A 24,022-nucleotide genomic window follows, 5' to 3' on the forward strand; every position below is an offset into this window, starting at 1 on the left:
CTAACCCTATTACCCATATAATCTCTATTATTCTTTACTATCTTTTTCTTCATCCTTTACTAAAATGTAAGCTCTGTGAAACCAGGGACTTTGTCATCTATTCACTTCTGATTCTCCACTCCTAGGAAAGTACCTAGCAAATAGAAGAACAATAAATATTTGTTGAATGAGTGAGTCAAATAATCTATTTAAATACTTTAGATTTACAGACTGCTATAACAGCAATTAAGATTGGTCTCCTCCTTAGGTTTATCAATAAAATAATGTCAAAAATTATAGCACCAATATTCATTAAGTATTTCTGATGTGTCAAGCAGTATGTAATTAATCCCCCCTCATTTATTCCTCAAACAACCCTATGAAGTATGTAATATTATCTCTATTTTACAAATGAGGAAATTGAAGCAAAGAAATCAAGTAACTTGTCCAAAATCACAAAACTTTTAAGTAATAGAGATAGGACTCTGATCCTCTGATTTTAAGCATTATGCCATACTGCCTAATGAAGATAAAGCTAGGTTTTATGTTTATTTTACTGGTTATAGATGCCTTACATAAGGTAGGTGCTTATTATCGAAAGTGAATTAAAGAAAGCGCAATATTTTAAGTAAGAATATTAGAACAAACAGTTCAGGAGATGCTTTTCTCTAAATAAATTTAACATAAGAAACAGGCTCATATTTTCCTTTTTTTGGTTAAAAGAAAGGAAGAACCATTTTATGTAGAAATAAACTTGGCTTATGTAATCATATACCAAAAAACCCACAAAAAACAAAACCAAACCTTATTTTTAACAAGTTAAGATACACTGAAATATGTAACTATTCACATTTTCATTTTATTCACAAGAAAAAAATAGTAATTAAACCAGAGAAATACTTAACTGTACCTGTGCTTTGTGCTTATTTTGTATTTTCCTTTTTACACTCTAATACAAGGACATACACATCAACATGCTCAGTTAACAACTACATTTTCTAAAATTGCTTATTTTATTGTTTTTGTCAATGCCTCCAATTTTTTTAAGAAGGGCCATTTTCTGGTTTTCTTGAAGCCTTGAGGGATGATTGAAGGAGCTAATGATAAAACTATGAATTTATGGAAGAAGAACTCAGGATAATAAAATTTCTTAGGGAATTTGGATAGGGAGAGCCTGAACTCCCTTCTCCACTAAGAATCCTAGCATATTACCTCAGAAAGGAGGTTGAAAACACTGGATTAGGGGATATAAACAACAGTAACCAGCACAGAAATTCATTAGATTACACTTCAGTATCTACGGGGAGAGGTGATTAAGAACACAGGTTCGGAGTCAAGACTGGCTTCACTGCTTACTAACAATGTAACCCTGAGCAAGTTATTTAACCTTTCCAAACCTCAGTTTCCTCATATATAAAATGGATAAAATAATAGTACTTAACTCATAATGCTGTTGTGAGGATTAAATTAATCAATGTGTGTCAAGTACTTAGAACATATTTGGAACATATTAAATGCTCACACAAGTTATCTATTGGTAGAGCTTTAATCCAGCAATTTTACCTCTAAGAATCTGTCCTATAATTTGGCAAGTATGCAAAGACGTATAAAAAAACATAGCTTGCTGAAGTATCACTTGTAATGACAAAAAAACTGGGAATACCTTAAGTGCCTAACAATAAGGAATTGATTAACTATGGTTTATTCAATGGAATACAATGCAACTACTAAAAATAATGCTGTAAATTTACATTTACTAACCTGGAAACACATCAGAGTACAGGGATGTATGAAAAAAGCAAGTTACAGAAGAGTATTATAATATGGTCCCATTTTCATTTAAAAAAAGGAGATGCATATACTAGAAAACACAAATTGTTCTATATTTACCTTATTTTATCTATACAACTGGAAAAGTAAAAAGAGCAAAAAGAATCATCTACTGGTAAGTGATGATCAACAGGTCATTTTAATGCCTCTTAAGTTTTTCAAAACAAATGAATATTTTTAGAATACACAAGGATTCCATATGATATACTTGGGTCTCAACAGCTACAGAAGGAGGGACAGAAGCACTAGGACTTAATAAAAGCATTAAAATATGCTTTATTTAATCAGAGTAAATTCAATTAATCTTTTCTCACATAGGTTAATACCTTTAGGGGCAAAGAAATAAATAGCACTAGCTCCTTAGGGCCATTAGATAACAGGGCAATAAGGACCCCTTAGTTTGCTTATAACTTCCACTGGGAAAAACGGCTATAATTATATAAACAGAGTAATACAAAGAAATTAATAGAATAACTTAACAGCATAAGAAGCATAAAATAGCTTTACCTAAAAATTTCAGAATATGCGGTTTTAAAAAGAACCCAATACAGGTAATTTAAAGAACTTATTTTACTAGGAATTAATGGAAACCATCTATGATAACAGCAAATCAAATGACAGTATATGTATTACCTCTATACTAAAATAACCTCTGTCCACATAATCACCAAGAAAAAGGTATCGTGTATTAGCAGGTGATCCTCCTACTTCAAAAAGTTTCATCAGATCAAAAAATTGGCCATGGATGTCACCACACACTGAAACAAGAAGATTATGAGATATGAAAAAAAAACTCTGAAATAACAGATTTTACTTAAATTCTCAATTCTTTTACATAAGAGATAGTGTAAATTCTATCAAGAAATGTCTGAGAAGGAAGTCAGGAGAGTTTATGAAGAGGGATGATGTGTACTCAAGTATTCATGTGCTCAAGCATCTATAACAAGATGTAACAAAAATGACGAAATTTATAGTCAATGGCAAAATTTTCATCTAAATTTATAAAGCTCCTCTTTAGGCAGCCAAGCATGTGTGTCTTAGGGTGATAAAATTATAATGGTAGTAGCAAAATCTCCATTCTAACTCAATAGTTTCTGTTGACTTCTAAGTGGTCATCTTTGGTATCTGATATGACATTGAGGTGCTTGCCCAAAATGATTGAAAGTAAATACTAAGTATTTGTTGAATCAAATTGAATTATGGCCAACACAACTGATGAAACCTTCACAGAAGCATATATTAGACTAACTTCGGCACTCAGATTTAGGATCATGTTTATGTACTGAAAACAGGCAGAAACTAAGAAAAATTACAGAAAATAATTTGGAAATTCAAGATAATGTCCATGTAATATTTAGTGCACGATATGACTGAAGAGGAAACAGCTCTATATCCAGGAAACTAAATAATAGTGTTAAAATAACAAAATAATAGCCAAACACAAATAAGTGTACCTGTAATTGGAGCCTCTACTTCTATCATGGTTTTTTCTCTCCGAAGGATGGCAGCACCCTCATTGATAATTCTAAGTGCAATTTCTTCATCTACGCGACCTTCTTTTACTAAGTGATTCTTCAGAACATCAACCCTGGGTATCCCATCCATATCAAATACTTCTTCAGATGTCAAGCGATGTGTTGGGGGGAAAGGGACAGCTGCAATTTTTTTAATTAATTAAAAAAAAAATCACTATTACTATGTCAACAAAAACTAATCAATGGATCTAAGTAATTAAAACTGAAACACTGGAGTTTTTGTTTCTTCTTCACTTATTAGATATAGGTATTAATTTTTAAAAAGCTTTTTAAAAAAGTCATCAAATTATAGTTTTTTATTAATCTATATATAACATGTTCTTTAATGAGACTTAGAAACAAGAACTGCCTCACAAAATGAAAAGGTCTTTCAGGATAACTAAATCTTTTTTCTTTAGGCCAAAACATTTTTTGGCAGAACTCTCAAAACACTAACTCTTCACCTTAAATGAAATACAATAATATAACTTAATACCACATAAGCAGTATAGAGAAATAAAAAGAAATCCCAAATATAAGGTGATCCACCATGTTCCTAATTAGAATATTAAAAAAATAATGTTTTTCTGGCCAACTTGAATAGAAACTTTTAGGGATATCCATAAAACAGCCAAATGCTTACTAACAAAATTTACGTTAATTTAGATCCACATTGAGCTTTAAAACTACATTAGTAAATCATGATAATTTTGAAATACTTCTTTTTCCACTATCACGTTTCACAGAACACTTTCAAGATCTTTATGCACATCTTCATCATCAGTTTCTTCCTTATCACTGGAGTCCCTTTTTGAGTCACCTAACACACTTTTCAAAAGCAAATCATCTTTACTTCCACTTAAGTTGTTAGAGATACAGCATTTTTTGAATATATGCAAAATGCTATCTTACTGCAAATTTATCCCAAGCCGCAGTTCCCATCTGTCTAATTACTGAAATAGGTGGCCTTTTCACTCCTGTAGTATACATTTATGATTTCCACAAGTAATCACCAACTATATTATTTTAATCTGATTATTTGTTCAATGAAATGGACAATGGGAAGGTTTAGTTTCAATAGTATCCAGAACAATTCTGAGGTCATATACCTAGGAAAAAATACATGTATCTTAAATTTATTTGATTCCTTTTTAACTGTATTGGACAAGTGACCTCTTTATACATTCAAAATCAGCTTGGATTAAAGTAGTCTTACTGTAGCAGGAGATAATTTTATAGTTAAGAGTCTACATACTGACTCAAATGTAAAGCAGCTCCCTCTTTTCTGAAAAAAAGTTTTAGAAAAAATCACTTTATATTTGGGCATACAGTATACAGCATTTTCTTTTTCAGGGTCATCATTGTGATTATCAATTTTGTAGAAGACTGGAAATGTATAACACCAATTCTCCACAAAGTAAACAAACTAACTAAAAACAGGGCTGGGTTGGAAATGTATCAATTACCTGAGAAATAATAATACATAAAACCACATTCTCCTAGGAGGGAAAAACATTTAGGAAGAACTTCCTTTAGAAGTGATTAAAAACTAAGGCAGAGGGATGTAAACCATTTCTAAAAGATACTGAAATCACCAATCCCTCTTGCTTTCTTCCTTTTTTGATAGTAAAACAAAACTTGAACTTCCTAATTTCCCTTTTATTAGAACATATTCCCATTACTTTTTATCACCTTTAGAACAAGGCATTAAATTACATTTTTCCCCTAACTAAGTGTGTCTACATTCTAATAAAAATCTGTTAATGTTTTTCACCAAAGATTAAACAATCCATTATATATGCTATAACCTAATTTGACCCCATCAGTAAAGCAATTGTTTAAACACTACAGAATGACTGATTTCTAAAGAAATCAAAAGTTACTTTGGGGACATTATAAAAATTAGAAGTTTAAGTATCTCTTAATACAAATTTCTGACATCAAGATGGGATATTTTTTTTTATCAGACTAAGAGAATTTTTTTAATCACTCAAGAAAAGAGATGTTGTTTAGGATGCTATATTCTAGACTATGTGTACTCCCTAATAACAATTCCACTAATGTCTGAATTCTTTTCAAAATACAAAATTTTCTAAAAACCCAACTGGGTGACCACCTCCTTTCTCCCTCCACTCAGCTGGTCACCAGTGGTACTGCATGATTTCACGTGCATTGTGAATTTCCTACTGCAAGCTACACTGAGGTATTGCCCCTTTAACCAAGAGCCAGAATGTCTTTATTGGTCTGAAAAGAAAAAAAAAGTATAAACTGCCTCCATGCCCAGGGGTGAGTTATCTATAGACCTATGCTTGTCTACTTTTTAAACTCAAGGCATACTTTCACATTTCTAGACCAGCTGGGATACCTTTTAAGGAATGGGTACAGGTTGAGGGGTGAAGAGATGCCACCACAGATAAAAATAGGTGAAAACTTTAGATCAGTTTTTTTCTAACAACACAACACTGTAAGTGGAGAATAAGGAGTTTCAAAAGGATACATTTTAATATATCAGTAAATAAGAAAATAAGAGGAAAAGGGCATGTGCTCTTTGGTAGCCAGAGAAAGGAGCTGTAGCAGGTGAGCTGACCAGGCAAAAAAAAAGTTATATAGGATTTGGCCTAATAGGGAGTTAATTATTGGCCCTGTTGGTCAATAAAGGGTTAAAAATTTTTTCAGCAAAAATTAATATTCTCAAACACCACTCTGTTTTGCAACTCCTAAGGTATTTTTAAGTATTTCTATCTATTCTTTGGCTTTTGAAGGATTTTTCTTTTTTCTTTTCATCTTCAGCCAACTATTCCTGCTTCTCTAGGGTATTCTTCCTATATTACTATTCTTTCTCCTTATTTTCAGACTACTTTTCCTAATCTTCTATATAAGTGATAGGGAAAAACCAAAACATATGTAAATGTAATGTTAACATCAACAGCTGAAATGGCTAAAATGGAGGATTAATTGGAACAATCTAAAGAAACTAGAAAACCACCTCAAATCACCAAGTTTCTAACACTAGAAAATTTGATTTGGTAATACTCATTTTGACCAAACTGTTCTGTTGAAAAATTTCCTTTAACCCAAATTTTGGCATGCTCTGTATAGTAATCAGTAACATTCACCAGGTATTTTCATCCAGATTTAATGTATGGTAGCTGAAAAACAAAGCCTAAAAAGAGTTTTAATATGAGGACACAGACTGATCAGGGATGGGGAAGGGCAGAGATCTTACTTTTTCTACTACTGGGTAAGGAATCCTGGGACTTAATAATCCTGTTCCCCAAATCTAAGCAAAGGCTGCAAACTATTAGCCCCATGAGGCCTCCAGCACCAACTGAACAACTTTACTCCAAAGTATCATTCAGATGCCTGTGCTTCTCATCATTGCCACTGTAGGCAACTGCCCAAATAAAGTCCCTCATGTCACCCTCTGGCTGTTCTCCCTTTCAATCATTTTCATTGATGCCTCCAGAATTCCTATTAAAAAACTAAAAAACAAAATACAAAATATTCCATCCCTCTCCCCCCTAAACACACACACACACACACACACACACTCTCTCTCTCTCTCTCTCACTCACTCTAGCTCTTCACAGGATGCTATCTTCATCGCTCTAGCTTTATTGTACCTTAGTTTCTCTGAAAACACTTCTCAAACACTTTTTTCAAAATGGACATTGCTCATTTTCCACACTACACTACACCCAGAAAAGAAGGCTTCAGTATTCTTTTAGCTACCTGTTACTATTTTCAATTTTGTAACTCCACTAAGGAAAAAAATTGGCAAAAATTACAACCACAATTGAGGTTCATACCTTCTAGTTTATCCTTGTTCCCGCCATCTACTAGACTTCTAGTCATCTCTCACATGAAATTTAGATTCCTGGCTTGCAAGCCTTCTCCACTCTTAAGTCCCACCATCACCAATGTCTATGTGGATAACCTATACAAAGCTTAAGAACTGAGAGGTTTGAGCTTCACTCTACTTCAACTCCTCAACCTTGGCCACAATTAATACTCCACCTCTGAAATCCTGAACCCCAGTCTCCCACTCCATCATCAAAATCTCCTAACCTTCTTGTTTCACTCCCTGTTCTCCATTTGTTCTTCAATTTTTATCAAGAATCTGGACTGCCCCTCCTTACTTCTCAACTCTCCTCTGGATAACTTTGCTTCCTACAGCTTTGCAGCTATTCCATCATCCATTCACTTTTTAAACAGTGTTTTGCCTTTTTGTCCTTCTACTCTACTTGCCAGGTAAAACTACAATTTTCAGATGAGTTACCTTCTAACCTTGGGTGCTAAGTATAAAATCATCAAAATGGCCCAGTGCTACTGCAAATTCATGGTCTCCAGCTTAGCTAGCCACTAGCACTTCTCAGCAGCCCTATTACACATTCTAGCCTATGCCCTCTCCCATTCTCAGTGGAGATTTCAAATGGTCACTTCTTCCTTGAACACTTCACTCACTTTATCTGTTACTCAATAATCAACTTTGCATCCAATTTCTGAGAAAGCCAAGGCCTTCAGACAAATGCCATTTTCCTGCCTCTCTCCATCCACATCTATGCCAGTATCCATCTTTATATTTCTATTTCAAGAAAGAGGTATTCTCCCCATCTAATACTAACATTCTATTTGTACTCTGAATCCACTCCCCCAACCTCCTAACTTCAATCACCCTCCCCACTCCACCCATGCCACTATTGTTTCTTCTGTCTCTGGCTCTCCATTAGGCTTTCCTTTGAGCAGATAAACATACCTAAGTTTCTATGATCTTAGCAACAACCCAAACAAGTAATCCTCTTACTCCTCTCATCCTTGTTTCTACCAAGCAATCTAATTTTGACAACTAAGCTTCTTGAAAGAATAACAATGGATGTCTTCATTTTCTCACTTTTTGTCTACTGTCTTCAATCCACATTATCTGACTTCTGTTCTATTCCTCCACCTTGTAACTCTCTCCTCTCTAGGGTTCTTGAAATCACTTACCTGGTTTTTTCTCTTACTTCTCTAGTCATACCTGATTGGCCTATTTCATAGACTTCTAGACCTCCTCCTGATCCTTAATTGTCAGGGTATGTCCCACAGTTCTGTCCTTAGCCCTCCTAGAACATTACTCTGAATTAGTGATCTCATTCATAACAACAGCTTCAACTAAAATCTGTATTTCTGGACTCCCAAATAGATGGCTCAGTCCAGACCCCACCCCTAAACTCTAGATCCTTGTCCTAGATAATTCTCTGGTCTGTTTTTGTCCCTCAGACACTGAATAAGGATTTCATTTTTCTTCTGGAATCACTACACTCTTTTCCATTTTGCACATGCTCCACAATACTCAGACTACTTAAAATTCAAACCTCAAACAGTCTCCTGTTTCAAGACTGGTTTCATTACACAAAATCCTTTATCTTAACATAGCCTGAGATCCCTTGTGATCTGACCATTTCCTACATTTCCAACCATCATCTTTTGCCATTACCTCACATTTCAGACACATCCTACACGTCATTTTCATTTTTTAAATTATATAACTTTTTTAAATCCCTGCACTGTGTACATCCTATAGTTTGGGGGTACACTATTTGCATCTATTGCCTAACTTTACCTTGTCCTTAACCTCATATCAGTGTTCCATTTCTTGAAAACTTTTCCTGATGTTCAAATACTAGATTAACCCCCGATCCTTTGTGGTCCTATAACATAGCATATGATGCACCCTATATCATGGCACTTACCAACTGCACTCCCAACAAGTTTATGAGCTCCTGAAGGGAGGAAGCTATGACTTTTATGTCTACATACCTAGTGATCAGACTATAGTACTAATGAATGTTTATTGAATTAGTGATACATTATAGTTTCTAAAATACCTGTGTATCTTGACACTAATTTATGTAACAATGACAATATATAGTGCTTTATTTACAGTTTACAAAGTACTTTCACATACAGATTCCTATATGATTCTCAGAGATACCCTGTGAGTTTGGTAGGGAGGTTTTATCTCCATTTCACAAATGAGGTAACAAGTTCAGGGAAGTTAAATGGCTCTCTCAAGGTATTTCAATAAGAGGTAGAAATTGAGGTCTGCAGAATGCCACTCTAGTACAATCTATCTTATACCAACACAATGACAATGCTCTTCTAATGGGAGTCATCAAAAATCTCATGAAAAAACAGTATAACCCAACCAGTTGCTAAGGTTAGAAGCTGGCTCTGGCCACATGCTCTAAGGAAAGATTCAATAAATCCTACAGCACTGCCTTCAAGATTTCAAAACATCCCTTGGTTTCCTTTCAATTTGGGGTGACTCTGAATACCTTTCCCTCAAAATTGATTCCCCTTCCTGGATAACTTTTGTTATAGTATCACCATTCTCTGTCACTCAGACTTAAAATTTTGGTGTCATTCAAGTATCAAATGATTTCACTCATCTGTGGAGTATAAGAACAAAGAAAAAACTGAAGGAACAAAACAGCAGCAGACTCACAGAACCCAAGAATGGACTAACAGTTACCAAAGGGAAAGGTACTGGGGAAGATGGGTGGGAAGGGAGGGACAAGGGGGAAAAAGGGGTATTACGATTAGCACACATAATGTAGCAGGGGGAGGACACGGGGAAGGCAGTATAACACAGAGAAGTAATGATTCTATAGCATCTTACTACGCTGGTGGACAGTGACTGTAATGGGGTATGTGGTGGGGACTTGATAATAGGGGAAGTCTAGTAACCATAATGTTGCTCATATAATTGTACATTAATAATACAAAAAAAAAAGTCCAATGAGAAAAAAAAATTTTTTGTTGTCATTGTTTTCTTTCTGGATTCTAAGTCCTACTGATTCTTCAAATTCTCTTCATTTTTTTGTATCTCCATTTACTGTAATGCTAGTTAAGTTCTCATCACTTTGTGTACTAGAGAAATCTAACAAGCTCTACCTTTCCTCTTCTTTGTACAAACACTGATAGATTAACTTACTCTAAAAGTTTAAGAAGTTTCTTAAGGACTTAAAGAATAAAGGGAAAAAAAAAGCCCTAAACTTATTTTCAAAGTCCTTCTCAATTTGACTATTCCCAGTCTTTTACATGTCATTCCTATCTTTGCCTCCATCTACAATTGCTTAATTTAATCAATCCCTAAAGCAAACTTAGTTTGAATAGTTCCTTAAAAAGTTTTTCTCTTCCACATTTCATTCCCACACCCAATATTAATCCAATATATCTACCTTCTAGTATTATTCAGAATTTGTGTCATATCTGGTTTCTCTTTTTCTTAGTTTGTGTCTTGGTCATTCTGTACTTGGACTACTCCATTAATCTTCTGACACCCTGACTTAAGCCTCTCGCCTTTTTATATTTTGCTCTATACAGTACCATGTTAGCTTTTAAACATGAAGATATTGGGTCACTCTTCTACTTTAAAACCTTCAGAGATAATGATGATGATGGCTGCCATTGGTTGAGTATTTACCATGTTTCACGCTAGACACTGTGTACACAGTTTATATGGACTGTCTCCATTAGTCTTTCAAAAACCCCATAACAGTATTAACTGTTTTACAGATGAGAAAACTGAGGCTTGGTGATATTAAGTACTTTGTTTACAGTGAAAAGTTTAAGGTAGAGCCAAGATTCAATACCAGGCAGTCTGACTTCAGATCCTGTTCCTAATCATACAGAGGCTCTACTGCTTATTAGCTAAGTTTCAGCTGCTCAACTTGGTGTACAAAAGATCCTTCCCAACTTATTCACTAGGTAAGAATTTGTTCACCATGTAAGAACTTGTTCGTTATGCTTCAGAAGATTGGAGACTGACGAGAATTAGGCTTGGGGTGGATTAATGATTGTGCACTGAGCATTGAGTCCCCTATACAGAATTTTATTGTTGTTAACAACCATTTGATCAATAAATATGAGAGATGCTCTCTCAAAAATAAAATAAAATAAAATAATTTGGGCAATTCTGGAAAAAGAAAAAAAAAAAAAAAGATCCTTCCCAACTAATCACGTCACTCCTTGCCAAGCACTTTACACACCACTGTCACACATTTCATGGCTTTTCAAACTCCATGCCTTTCTATGCCTGTTTTCTCTACCAGAAAATATTTTCTCTACCCCAATCCTACCTTCTATGAGGAGAAATTTGACTCATCCTCATGACCCACATCAAAATATATTCCTCTCAGTAACACTTTTTAAGATACTTAATTCCTTCTTTACAGCTCTAACAGTGCATTGCACATAATTCAATATTTATTTGCAATACTATCTTCCCTACTAGACTGCCAGCACAAGAGAATCTTTCTTAATGTATCTAGTTCAATTTTGTATCCCAAATGCCTAATATAATGCCTGTTACTCAATCTAAAAGTAGGTACTCAGTAATATGTTGCACAAATAAGTGGTCCCAATCCTCTGCCTGAATCCTACCCTTCCTTCAAAGTCTCTTTTCTCCTATACAAACCCTTGCTAGATCATTCCAGTCCAGAGTCATCACTGACTCCTTTGAACTCAAACAACTGGCTGGCTCTGTCACTTACGTGGCAATTATTAATCATATTGCCCTTATGACTTATATTATTAACTTTCCATTAATACTTATTTTCCCAAGGCCCATGACAATTTTATTTTACACTCTGTTGTCAGTTTTTTGCATACAGCAGGCACTTAATAAATATTTGCTATACAATCACTTTGGTGTTCCAAAACAAATTTCATATACCACATAAGGATGCCTAGTTAGCTTCAGGTTATTTCACCTCTGTATATAAACATTTTTATGATGAAATGAAGTTGTATGACTGGCACTAAAATACACTTTATTTAATAAACAATGTTCAGTAAACTTTTCCTTACAACTCTTGCCAATTCATTCAACAGCCCTGGAACCTGAAGCCTTCACCTCACTATTGAGCAGCTGCATTTTCCTTCTAAGATGACTTATTACAACAGTGTTCTTTCTCCCCACCCCACTCACTCTCTTTCACACACACACACACACACACACACATACAAAACTATAGTCTCTGTTCCTCTGCTTTCTCTAGGACACATGGTATTGAAGATTTTAGTTAGCTTAACAGTTTAATTGGGGTGGAAAGAAAAAGAAGAATCATTATCACGAGTTATCTTTTTTAGATAGGTAAGTCCACGAAATAGGTTTTGTAAACAAAAAATTAATATTACTTTAAAATATAATGAAATAGAACGAGAAGCAAGCACTGAAGCAGCTATGTGACCCCAAGACTTATGTGGGTCATCTAAAAATCTGTAATGAAAATAAGCAATTATAACAAAGTTAAAGTTCTGAAAAACATGCTAGCCAAGTAACTTCAGATTTATAAGCAGAGCAGCTGGCAACAGAACCTAAGTGAATCATAAACCTGCCCATCAGAAATATATCAGTTTAAAAAACTTAAAACACACACTTCAGCATTTTGGTTCAATCTGAAAATCTAGTAATTCAAGAGATAAGTTGACATAACCAAGGAAATAAAGAAAATACAATGAATGCAAAGAAAATGAGTAACATTGTGGATGCTAAAATGAACATATACACAATCTAGACAGTGCACTCTAAGTGATAAAGGTGAATTTTTGTATCAAGGCTAACAGATTTAATAATCTCAAGAGACAAGCTAGTTTTACAAGTCTGGGACCTTGTCTATACAGCAAAAAGTACATTTTAAAAGTACCTGGGAAGAAAAGGAAAGTATCTGGACAATGCCAGTCAACCAAATTTTGGAAAGAGATGAGGAAGCAATATACATAAATTCAGGGTTTTAAGCTCTAAATACCCCATCAATTTCGCTGACGGGGCAGTAAGGCATTCATGCATTTACAGTTAATTGTTTTTCCTAGTTTGTTTCTATTTTCTTATTTCCAACTTTTTAGCTAAAGACTGAAAAATGCTTAACAGAAAATAGTTGAGGCATACTCTCTCACCTAAGCCATGCAGCTACATCTACTTTCAAAGAGAAGAATTTGTCACGAGCCAGCAGATGGAGTAGGCTCACACTGATTAATCATCCATAATCAGTGATAATTTCAGTGAGGAGAAAATTACATTTATATATGAATCACCTCTACGGTATTCCAAGATCTCAAATTTCAAATTCAGTGAATTTCAAGCATCTGTTATTAAATACATAAAGATCTATATCCCCTTCAAAACCTACATGACCATAAAATACAGGCCTGCTGACCATGAAATATTTAAGTGTAAAAAGCATTAAATTTAAAGGTAAGTTTCCAGGAGTAAAAGACTGTATTCAATGCTAAAGGTGGTCATAATATTACTACTATGATAAAGGTATGAATGCAAAACTAGCACATACTGGACTTAAAAGAAACCTGGATTTTAACAAGTTAAACCTAAGTTGAAGGAGCACTATGGTCATATATCTTCAGGCAAATAAATTCTCTTTCATCAAATGTAACATTATTGAAAAGAAGACAAGAAAGAAGTCTGAAGATGAAATCTATAAGTGGACTTCTGTATGAAAGGTAAAATTCCCAATAACTTCCAGCGAAGCCAGAGATGAGACTCAATGGGCAGTGCAACAGTGTAAACTACTCTGTTGCTCATCATCTCTAAACATGTAATCTCTATCAGGTATCCCAACTGGCCAACAAATTCCACAAAGAAATGAAAGTTTTGATGAACAATATACGACTGGAAATCTTATATCCATGAGCTCTATTTAAATGTAACTTGCTATACTAACAAACTCCTGTCCTATTTACCTAAATCAAATTAATATTATTCCACACCAGTCAACTGCAAATATGACTGGTCTTGGATTCACAATTCACCCCTAAGGAATATACCTTATATATGGAACCTTATTTTTACTGTATTAAAGCAGTATAGGGAGAATATTACCATACATATTAAAAGAAACAATGAGATTCACAAGCTTAAGGACAGCATAAACTAACTGCTCAGGAATTTGACTGGCTGTCCCATCTAACAGTAGGGTGAAAAGTTACCAGGGAAATGAACATACAGCACAGATAGAAGAGGCAGCCCATGTATCCTGTTCCCAACCCCACAAAACTCCAGGGTTTATGTTAGGATGAATGCCTGAACCACTATCTTTTATTTTCAGTAAGATTTCTGAGGACAAGGATTCCAGAAACTTTTTTTTTAAACTGAAGTATAGTTGATATATGATATGTTGGTTTAAGGATTCCATAAACTCTTTATTCAGCTTATTCCAATGCCTGGCCCAACTGGATATACTACTATCTTTTAAAAATCATCCACATAAGCCTGGTTACAAATTAGTGTTATTATTAAAGGAGGTTCAAATTGAGTAATTTAAAAAAACACATAGAAAAAAGGTTTTCTTGTTTTTAAATACTGTAATGGAAATATATCTGGTCAGATTTCAAAAACTGGGCTAACAGTGTTTAAACATTGTGTCAGTATATTTGAGAAGCTGAAAACAAAACAAAAAGTATCCATCTTTCAAAAATAAACAATACAATAAAGCAATCTTTATTCTAAAATGAATTCAATTTATACACTAAGCTATATGGTAAAGAAAAATTATTTCCAATTCTGTGTCTCACCTCCACAGCAGTGTTTGAAGTTGATGGGCTCTCCCAGACAGCATGGAAATCTTAAGCAACTCTCAATTAGCCCTCTATTTCTCTATTTTAAATTAATCTGCTGACCTGTTAGTAAACATCCACAAATCTGCCCCAGCTGAGAAATATTTTTCTTCTTCTTCTGTGGGTGTGTTTGCAGGGCCTTTGACCACTGTTGACAAGTGTAGTAAATGCTTCTTCCTTACCAGGTCTTTTTCTTTTATGCAGCCTTTTCTCCATTTAATCTACACTTAAGGCCGGAGCCCCCAAATCCTGCTTCGTCCTTTCATCCCTACCCAATTCCATGTGGTTCCCCCAATTTCCGCATGGGTGACACCTCAAAGTCGAGCGCGAAACCCTGCGGCGGGCGCTAACTAGACGCGAATGGGGCGGGCGGCTGTCACTGGGGAGCAGGCGTGGGCCAAAGCGGAGATGATTTCTGACTGCTCATCGCCCGACCCCGCGTGGCTGAAGGTCTCCGAGCCCCTCGGTTCGCCCAGGCCAGCCAGGCGTGCAGCTGTCACGGAGCCGGAAGCTAATCGCGGCCTCTGGGCCACTGTGACAGACCGAGTAGGAGAAGAAAGAGGCTCACTGCGGATAGTGAACTCACCCCTTCGACTAGGGAACCTCCAAAGCTAACCCCCACCTCGGACTGAAGGCGAGCGAGACGCCGCGGAGCCGCCGCCGCCGACTCAGCCCAGCCCAGCAGGGGCCCGCCCAGGGGCCACTCCCCGAGGGAGGTAGCCAGTCACTCGTCCGCCCTTCCGGGCCCGCTCCGGAGGGGACGGTCTCCCGCCCGCCCTCACACAGGGCTCCTCAGGCCAGGCCCCCAGGGCTTCGTCCACCTCTCACCTTTGACGACGCGGTCAGCCCCGGGCGGGGGTGGCGGGGGCGGGGGTGGGGGCGGTGCAGCCCGGGCCGGCTCCGGGGCGGCCATGCTGGGCCCGGGGCTCGGCTGGGCGCCGGGCCGGGTGGGGTTGGGGGCGGGGGCGGCGGCTACCAGAGCCCAGCGGCGGCGCCGCCGGGGAACATGGCGGACCCTCTTTCCCTACAGAGGGGCTAAGACCGGCATGCACTGCGCGTGCGGGGGCGGGGGCGGGGCAGGCTCTAGGGACCTGGGCAAAATTACTGAAGCTAGGAGGGAAAGAGGACGAACCTAAGGGATCAAATTAAAATTCTGGGCAGGCAGAAACGAGTGAGGAGAGAAGGCTCTGTAGCTAGTGGTGGAGTGCTAGGACACGTGACACCAGCTCTCACGGAGCTCCCAGTAAGATGGAAAGACAGGATCAAAATAAAGAATCTACTAATAGAGAAACAAATATATAACATTTTGGCTACCAGATATGAAGACTTTGGTTGGTACAGAACAAGTATGGTAGGTTCTAGAGTGAAGTGACTGTTCAAAATGGAGTTTGAGAGACAATCTGGCGCTTGTGTTTAGAACCTGGAATTGTCAAGAGGCTGAGCACAGAGTAAGAATAATGCAGGAGCAGATAGGCTCTAAGGGTTAAGAATCAAAACAGATAAGGAGAAAGTAAGGAATGACACCAAGAAATGTTCAGAGTCTATAGAATTCACCTGAAAAGGAAAATTCTTCTCAATTCATTCAGAAAATATAGAGATTCCAAAGGTAGAGGAATAAATAGGGAATTGGAAATTAGTTCCTCATAAGAAATACCTAATATAGTACTTCGGTACATATACAGAATCTGGGCCCAGGTGACTTATGGAACCCTTATAGGTGGCGAACATTCATGGGGAAAGGGGTAGTGCGACAAGAACTGCCTGCCTGTTCATTCAGTAATTATTAGAGGAGTGTGTGTATGACACCAGGAGATGTACTGAATCATGGACTGAAACCAGTGTATCCACTATGATTACCTCGATGGCATAAGATCCAAGTAGGATGGCGTAAGACATCCCTGCCCATCCTCCTGCTCAGTACTACAGTGCTCAGAATCTGTTCATAACGGATGGTGATAATTAGGTAAGCAGCGGTCTAAAGGTGTCGAAGAGTACCTTCTACCTCTTCTTTTTTGTCAATTTCAATGATCCTTAGATCTGGGGTAAAAAAGAAGGGAAATGCCCAGTGGGCATTCTTTGCAAAGAGAGCCTACAAAATACCTTACAGAGGGAGGAGAATTTGGGAGTGAGGCAGGGGTAAAAATAGATCTTTCTGCCATAGAAGTGCAGTAATTACACAAGGGAAGAGAAGGGGTGGGGCAACCATGGGAAGAGAGTAAGGAAGGGATAGCTGGCATATAACAAATTTGTAGAGGGAGGGCATTAAGAGCACATAAATCAGGAGTGAGTTTGTAAGAGTTCAAATGCTCAGAAAATCTCCTTAAGGAGGGAAGGAGAAAGCATGTAATACATTGAGTGCCTCATGGCAGGAAAGGAATAGGAAATATACACTAGCAACAGTAATAACAAGTCACTTCATTTTAAGGCCCATTGATTCATCAACTCCTCTTTTCCTCCTCACTTTCAGTTAAGAGCTACACACACACACACACACACACACACACACACACACACACACACACACACACACACTCATATGTAATGTTTGTGCTATCTCTCTCTCTTTGGGAGCCGCAGGCCACTAGGAATTGGTATTGCTTGCTAATCCAGGCCTCCCAACCCAATACAAAAGAGCAAGAGCATACAAAAACAATTAAATAATTAATTAAATGACAAGGAATTAAATAGAACTATCTTATAGATTTATTAATGAAAAATACTTTACAAAAACAGTAAAATAGTTCAGCTGACTCTGAGGGCTTACAACAGTGACTGAGCAAGTGGCAGTAATGGCTCTGCTGCTGAGGATGGGGCTGTTAGTGTGCCTGACTCCATCTGTTGAGAAGGGCAAATGTTATGTTGGCAGTTCTGCGTTCTAGGCCTAAAGTTTGGGGGCACAGGGAAGACTGACAGTCCATGATACCTGGGCAGGTTGGCTTCCTTGAATGATGTGGTCAGATCCACAGGGTTATATGTCTCTCCAAGGATGAGATGGGAAATACAGAAGGTCAGGAAATAGGGACAGACAGATAAAACAAAGAATAAAAGTTGGCAATATAGTAGGGAACAGAGGATGAGGGCTCAGGAGCATGTGGGGGGCATAAAGTATCCAGGAATAAAACTGACCCTAAGATCCTAAAGAATGGCTTTGGGATCCAGGTAATATGGATTCATCTTTAAAGTGGCTCAAATAAAGTCCTAAACAGCAGCTGATAGCTTTTGCTAGGTGAATGGAAATTGGAATTTCAGATATTCCTTCTCAAAGAGCGAGGTCTCATTAAGCGTTCCTGGCACCCCTAGGAGAAACTGCCAACTGTATGTTGAGATGAGACTAGCACAACCCTGGCAGGGATGCAGGGTACCAGTTTTGCCGCAGTATAGGTTGAGAAAGCTGTGGTTCCAGAAAAGGAAAGGGGTGACCCTTACCACCTGCTTTGCTGTAGGGCTCTGGCCCTGATTTGCTCTCTTCCAGAGGCATCTGCTAGAACAGACAGAAATTCATCTCCCCCTGTCCTCCTGTGCCCAGACTGTGAAGCGTAACTTCTTTGCCTCCAGTCATCATCTGGGGGCATATCTACTCTTCGAGGACCAGGGGCTTTAGTCCCCAGGACAGGACCTGAATTCCAAGCGAACCGTGAGGGCACATGAAGATTGCTTGTTTGTGGGGACACAGGGTGAACAATGGGAGGGTAGGAGGGTGAGTGGAAAAGATCCCCCCAGGACTGAGCGTGAGGAACCTGAACACCCTGGTATCTTTCAGGTAGTGTGGCAGTGTGTGTTAGCTGAGGCTTGCACCCTGGAGTACTCAGGAATCTGGCTCCAGTATGTTGGTTGGTCTCTGACCATGATACCCAGGAGGCATCTGTTCTGGAACGATGGGGAAGACTCTGGTAGTTCAAAGTCCTTCCTGTGTACGTGACCCCCTGGCAACTTTCACCCCTGTCACACATAGCCAGAAACTGCTGGATACTCCTCGAAGTTCCTGGGAAAAGAAAAGAAAAATCCAGCTTACTGAGTATCTTCAGTAAACTGTTCTCCTTCCTAGAGTAATATTCCTGGCTGTTCTCCCCACCTCTCCAAGAGCATACATACAAGGGAAAGAAGGAAACTAGCTCTGCTTTTAATATCATTTTTAAAAACTCTTAGTATACATCAAAATCAAGTCTCTTACCTCCAACCAGGGCAAATGAAACAGTTTCTTGGATGTTGCCATACTTCTACCACACTCCACCATAATTCTTCTTCAACACACACACACACACACAGACACACACTCAAATGGCTCTAATATAATATTATATATTATATTATATTATATTGTATTGTATTATTATATTATTATATTATATTACTATATTATATTTTATATTATATTATATTATATTATATTATATTATATTATATTATATTATATTATATTATATTGTATTGTATTGTATTGCAAATATATACTTATTGTGACAACTCTATTCCTAGAGCCACCACTCCAAAACATCACTCAGCTTTTCTCAGTATGGTATCTGCACTCCAGCTAAGTTGTTTCTGTTTACGTTCTTGCTCATTCTCTGAGATTTCTGCTTTTGTTCATACCATTCCTCCCACATATACAATGGGAATGCCTTTTCTAAACATTAATTCCCCTTTACTTAATTTTTCAAAAGTCACTTTCAAAAAACACTTTTCCATTCTTCATTTTATAACCCATCAACACCTGCACTATACTCTTGTATGTTTGTACTTTCTGTTTATCTAAACTCTGAGCTCTTTAAGAGTAGAGAGCTGTCTTCTTTCTCCCTGTATTCACTATAAAATTTGGTGCAGAAAAGACTACAATAAATGCTGCCTGACTTATCAGATGACACTAACAACTGTCAAGGGAGGCTAGCTACCTAGCTGCTTCACTGAGTAATAGAAAGTCTACCTCTCCATAAGATCTGCTTATCCAAACCTCCCTAAAATTTGGATGCAAATGTCAATACTACTACTCTATCTTATGTTCTGGAACCACAACCATGTGCTACTCCAGGCATTTATATACCCATGCCAAGGTTTCTCAACCTCAGCACTACTGGTATTGGGCTGCCAACTCTTTGTTTTGGGGGAGGGGGAGATTCAGGGAAAGTGCCCTGTACACTGCAGGGTGTTTAGCATCATCCCTGGCCTCCACCCACTAAACACCATTAGCACCTCTCCTTTCCCAGTGGGAATCACTGCCATTAGCTGTAGATTCAGTCTGTGAGGAGGAAAAGGGGCAAATCTTGCTGTAGAGGGTCAAAGAAAGCTGTAAGGATGCTGCCCACCTTTCTCTCCTAGGATTGTCTGTATATATGGCATGGGTATCTCATGTACAGGGGCTTTCCAAGTCTCACAATTCACTCCTTGTCCTCCTAGACCATATCTCAGCTGAGATTTCAGGGGATAAAAGGAGAAAGAACTAGCTGATAAGAGATGAAACTATCTGTTTTCAGGGAGTCTTAAGACTGGGTGTTAATTACTCTTGGTCACTTAAAAGCTTACCCTATGACTGACCCAGCTCATTTTCATGGGGAGTTAGATTCTGGGAGCTCTGGTCTAGATCCTCAGTCTAAGACCCATGCTGCCCCAGAAATGATTCAATCACCATTCATCTGGATCAGTGACTGATCTTAAATTAGTAATTCATATCCCTTCCCCCACTGCCCTACCCCAAGAGGTATTTTGATTTTATCCTTTTAGGTCCCTGGAAAGGTACCATATTCTGGCACATAACATTAGATTTGGGGAAAGTTACCTGGGGTTCTATGGGGCTCCCCTGCCATGCTGGGCATCAAGACATCTGGGGACAGGAACTGTGGTTGGGGTGGATAGAGTTGGGGACCAAGGAGAAACAAAGGAGGGTCTTGGATGACAGGGAGGGAAGAGGAGCTGGAACAACGGTGCCCAGTTTCCAAAGGCTTTTTCCTCAAATCTGATGAATCCTTGTAATGAGACAAGACAAAAAAACAGAGATGAGGATTAACACACAGCAGGATATGGTTGGGTAAACACAGTGAGGCAAGCATGGGGAGATGGAGGAAACTAGAGTGCAAAAGTGCCTTATTCTGGAGAGAGACCCAGTTTACTCAGTCACTCTCCCCACCAGCCACACTAGGAAACCCTGACCACTAGGAACAGAAGACGCCAAAGTGCAAATCTTCCCTTAACCAGTCTTCCTTACAAAGCCCTCACCTTCCCAACTTTATGACCTAGGTCGTTAGTAAACTCCTTAATGCTAATAGAATTAGAGAGATTGAGATAGAAATTCAAAAGTAGAGAATAAATGAGAGAAAATTTCAAAGAGCCTGAGAGGTTGAAAAAGAAAATTCTATACCCTCCCTAAATTTGGGGAACTAAAATATATCTCCTCAAATGTACAAGCAAGAACTCAACTACTCCGTCTTTTCTCCTGTCACCACTACCTTCCAGTCTCCTCTTTTGCCTGTCAAGTTTGTACCCACTGATGCTTATATCCCGCTTTTCTCCATTAGTCAGTCATTTATGTGGCAAAGTTTCAGAAATACCCCCTTTAACATCTGAAACACTAATACATCCAAAATCAACCCAACATCCTTCCAAACTCCTCCTCCTGGTACCACATTTTCTAAGTCACCTTAACTTAAATGTTGACATTGCCCTGATTTTGCACTTCTTATACACAATTTCATTAGTTGCCTTTGCCAAGCACTGTCATTTCTACCTATAGGTTTCATATCTAAACTCAACTGGACCACTGCAAGAGCCTCAAATCGGATCTTCTTATGTCACTGGCTACCTCCTTGCTGTTTCATAGGCCTCAAAGTTCCTGTGTGATACGGCATTGCTGATCTTTCTCACTTTATCTCTCCTATCATTCCTATGCCTTTTACACTCTAACTTTCTTAATGTTCCAAAACACACTGAGCTCATTTCCAACTCAGGGCCTTTACATTTACTGTTTCTGTTAACCTGGAATGTTCTTCCCATGACTCACAATAAATATCACTGAGGTCTCTGATCAAATGTTACTTCCTTAGAGTTAATATCCCTCACTACTCTATCATAAATAGTCCTGTGAATAACCACTATTACCTCTTTACTCTTGTTCCTTTGCTTTGTTTTCTTCATCTTTATTATACATTGTTTGCAGTTAACTTGTTTATTATCTTTCTGTCTTAGTAAAATACATCTTTTTCACTCCAGAAAAGCACCTAGAATACAAAATAATCTGTATGCCGGTATGGCCTATTTTTCCTGTACTACTCTGTAAGCTATTCAAGGGCAGAATTCGCATTGTCTCATCAGTGTATGCTCATAGCACCTACCACAGCATGGCCCATAGTGGCATTTACCATTACAGCCCAAGGACTAGGTCCCACTCCTCCTTAGCATGTGACACAGCCAACAATTCCTTTCTTCTGGACAGAAGACAATGACACCACATTTCCCAGATTTCCCTTCTATCTCTGTGGTCTCTTTTAGCATTCTTCAGAAGAACCACCTTAAATCTGACACTCCCATGTCAGATTTATATGTCGTAGCTTATCTCTGTTCACAATATTCTTTTCCTCTTTTCAATGACTATGATCCTCAAATCTCAATTTCCAGCTTATATGTCTCACATCCAAAGGCCTACCAGATATCTCCACTGAAACTTAATATATCCATAATTATATACATCTTTTCCTTCAAATATATTACAGCTTCTCTCAAGTGTATCATTATCAACCCATAATTCCTAGGTATCATTCTTGATTCTCCTCTCCCCATATCCAACAGGCAGGTACCAAGTCTTACTGATTTTTCTTTCCTCATTGGTTCTCCAATATATCCACTTATCTCTATCCTCCAAAACTCCTTACCGTGGTTCATGATATGACCCTTGTTTATATTATTTCCAGTCTCACTTGTTCATTCTTCCCTCACCAGATGAATCCTGCCATATCAAATGAGCTTCTTTTAATTCAGTTAATACCTGCTTCAGGTCCCTTTACCTGCTATAATCCTTTTACTTCCTCTAGGAAGCTTTCCTGATGCCTCAAGCCTGATTTATATGTCCCTTCTACTATGCTTCCATAGCATTAAATCCTATCATAATTGTTTATTTACTTACTTATCTCCCCCAGTAGTCTGTAAAGTCCATGAGAGCAGGGACTCTATCTATTTCACTCACCACTATCCCCCCAGCACCTAGCAGAACCAGAACATAATTCAATAAGCATTTGTTTAAAAGAATGGATCAATAATTAAGTGAATGATACAGAAAGTCAGGAGAAAGGAAGCCAGCTCTCCTAGGATAATGATAATTTGCCATTAAATGCATTAAAGATACATAAGAACAAATGCTGGGCAGAAAAGACCACCTTTTCCTAAAAGAATGGCAAGCTGTTCCGTTGTTTAGGAACTCATAAACAATAATTAGGAAAAAATGACTGCCTTTTAGAGGGGAAACTAGATCTGAGGGACTGGTGAAGCAGGCTTAGTTTTCACTGTATATCCTTTTGTACCTTTTCATTTTTCTACCATGTGTTAGGAACCCGTTTTTAAATTTTTATTGAACTGACCTGTTGAGCAAGCTTCAATGCACTAATGCTTTGCATTCTGACCTGTATTGTAAAAAAACAACTCAACCTGCATTGCGTATGTGAAATTCTCAAAAGGCAAGGTCCAGACACTGAAACTATTTGAGTTTGTTGATCTCTGCTGACATGGATGCCCCTGTCCCTTTCACCTACAGATTATTATATTCCATATGAAAAGCTTCAAGAATGATTTTAAATCATTTTCCTTTTCTTGCCAATGCACATGCTGCACTTCAGCTTAAAAGCACACTAGACTGCATTCAATTATGTACACTAGGGTATGAAAGAAAAACAATACTCCATCCCATCTCTTCCGTTGTTCCTTTAATTAATACAATGGGTTTTGACCCAAGCAGCCATTACTTCTCAGAGACTCCTCTCAAAGGCTACTAGGACTCTTCCCACCTTGGGGAACCGTGTAACACACCTTCCAGAACTGCTGATGGAAAGGACATTCCTCTGGAGTCCAACTAAATGTGTGTCAATAAAATGACTGTGTGCCCTCAT

General features: G+C 38.0%; 2 protein-coding genes across 44 annotated transcripts in view; both read right to left on the bottom strand.

Annotated features, from left to right (window-relative positions):
• The window catches only part of PPP3CB (protein phosphatase 3 catalytic subunit beta), a 44,152-nt gene extending 28,227 nt beyond the window's left edge, over window positions 1–15,925 (bottom strand). For 5 of the 7 annotated variants that reach the window (XM_036928600.2, XM_036928597.2, XM_036928599.2 and 2 more), the window contains exons 1-3: window positions 15,768–15,924; window positions 3,264–3,464; window positions 2,443–2,567 (exon numbers count right to left, since the gene is read on the bottom strand). In XM_036928600.2, coding sequence (XP_036784495.2) covers window positions 2,443–2,567; window positions 3,264–3,464; window positions 15,768–15,852 — 411 coding nt within the window. In that variant the 5' untranslated portion in view covers window positions 15,853–15,924. Of the gene's footprint in view, window positions 1–2,442; window positions 2,568–3,263; window positions 3,465–14,897; window positions 15,712–15,767 lie in introns of those variants that run through there. The other 2 variants (XM_036928598.2, XM_057505973.1) reach the window with 2 other exon arrangements.
• A 1,694-nt stretch (window positions 15,926–17,619) lies between these two features.
• Window positions 17,620–24,022, bottom strand: part of USP54 (ubiquitin specific peptidase 54) — a 160,241-nt gene continuing 153,838 nt past the window's right edge. For 33 of the 37 annotated variants that reach the window (XM_057505978.1, XM_057505975.1, XM_057505999.1 and 30 more), the window contains 2 exons: window positions 20,710–20,896; window positions 17,620–18,921 (listed from right to left, as the gene is read on the bottom strand). In XM_057505978.1, coding sequence (XP_057361961.1) covers window positions 18,362–18,921; window positions 20,710–20,896 — 747 coding nt within the window. In that variant the 3' untranslated portion in view covers window positions 17,620–18,361. The remainder of the gene's footprint in view (window positions 18,922–20,709; window positions 20,897–24,022) is intronic. The other 4 variants (XM_057506007.1, XM_057506008.1, XM_057506013.1 and 1 more) reach the window with 2 other exon arrangements.

Source organism: Manis pentadactyla, chromosome 8, assembly GCF_030020395.1.
Source record: "Manis pentadactyla isolate mManPen7 chromosome 8, mManPen7.hap1, whole genome shotgun sequence".
In the NCBI taxonomy this organism is placed as follows: domain Eukaryota; kingdom Metazoa; phylum Chordata; class Mammalia; order Pholidota; family Manidae; genus Manis; species Manis pentadactyla.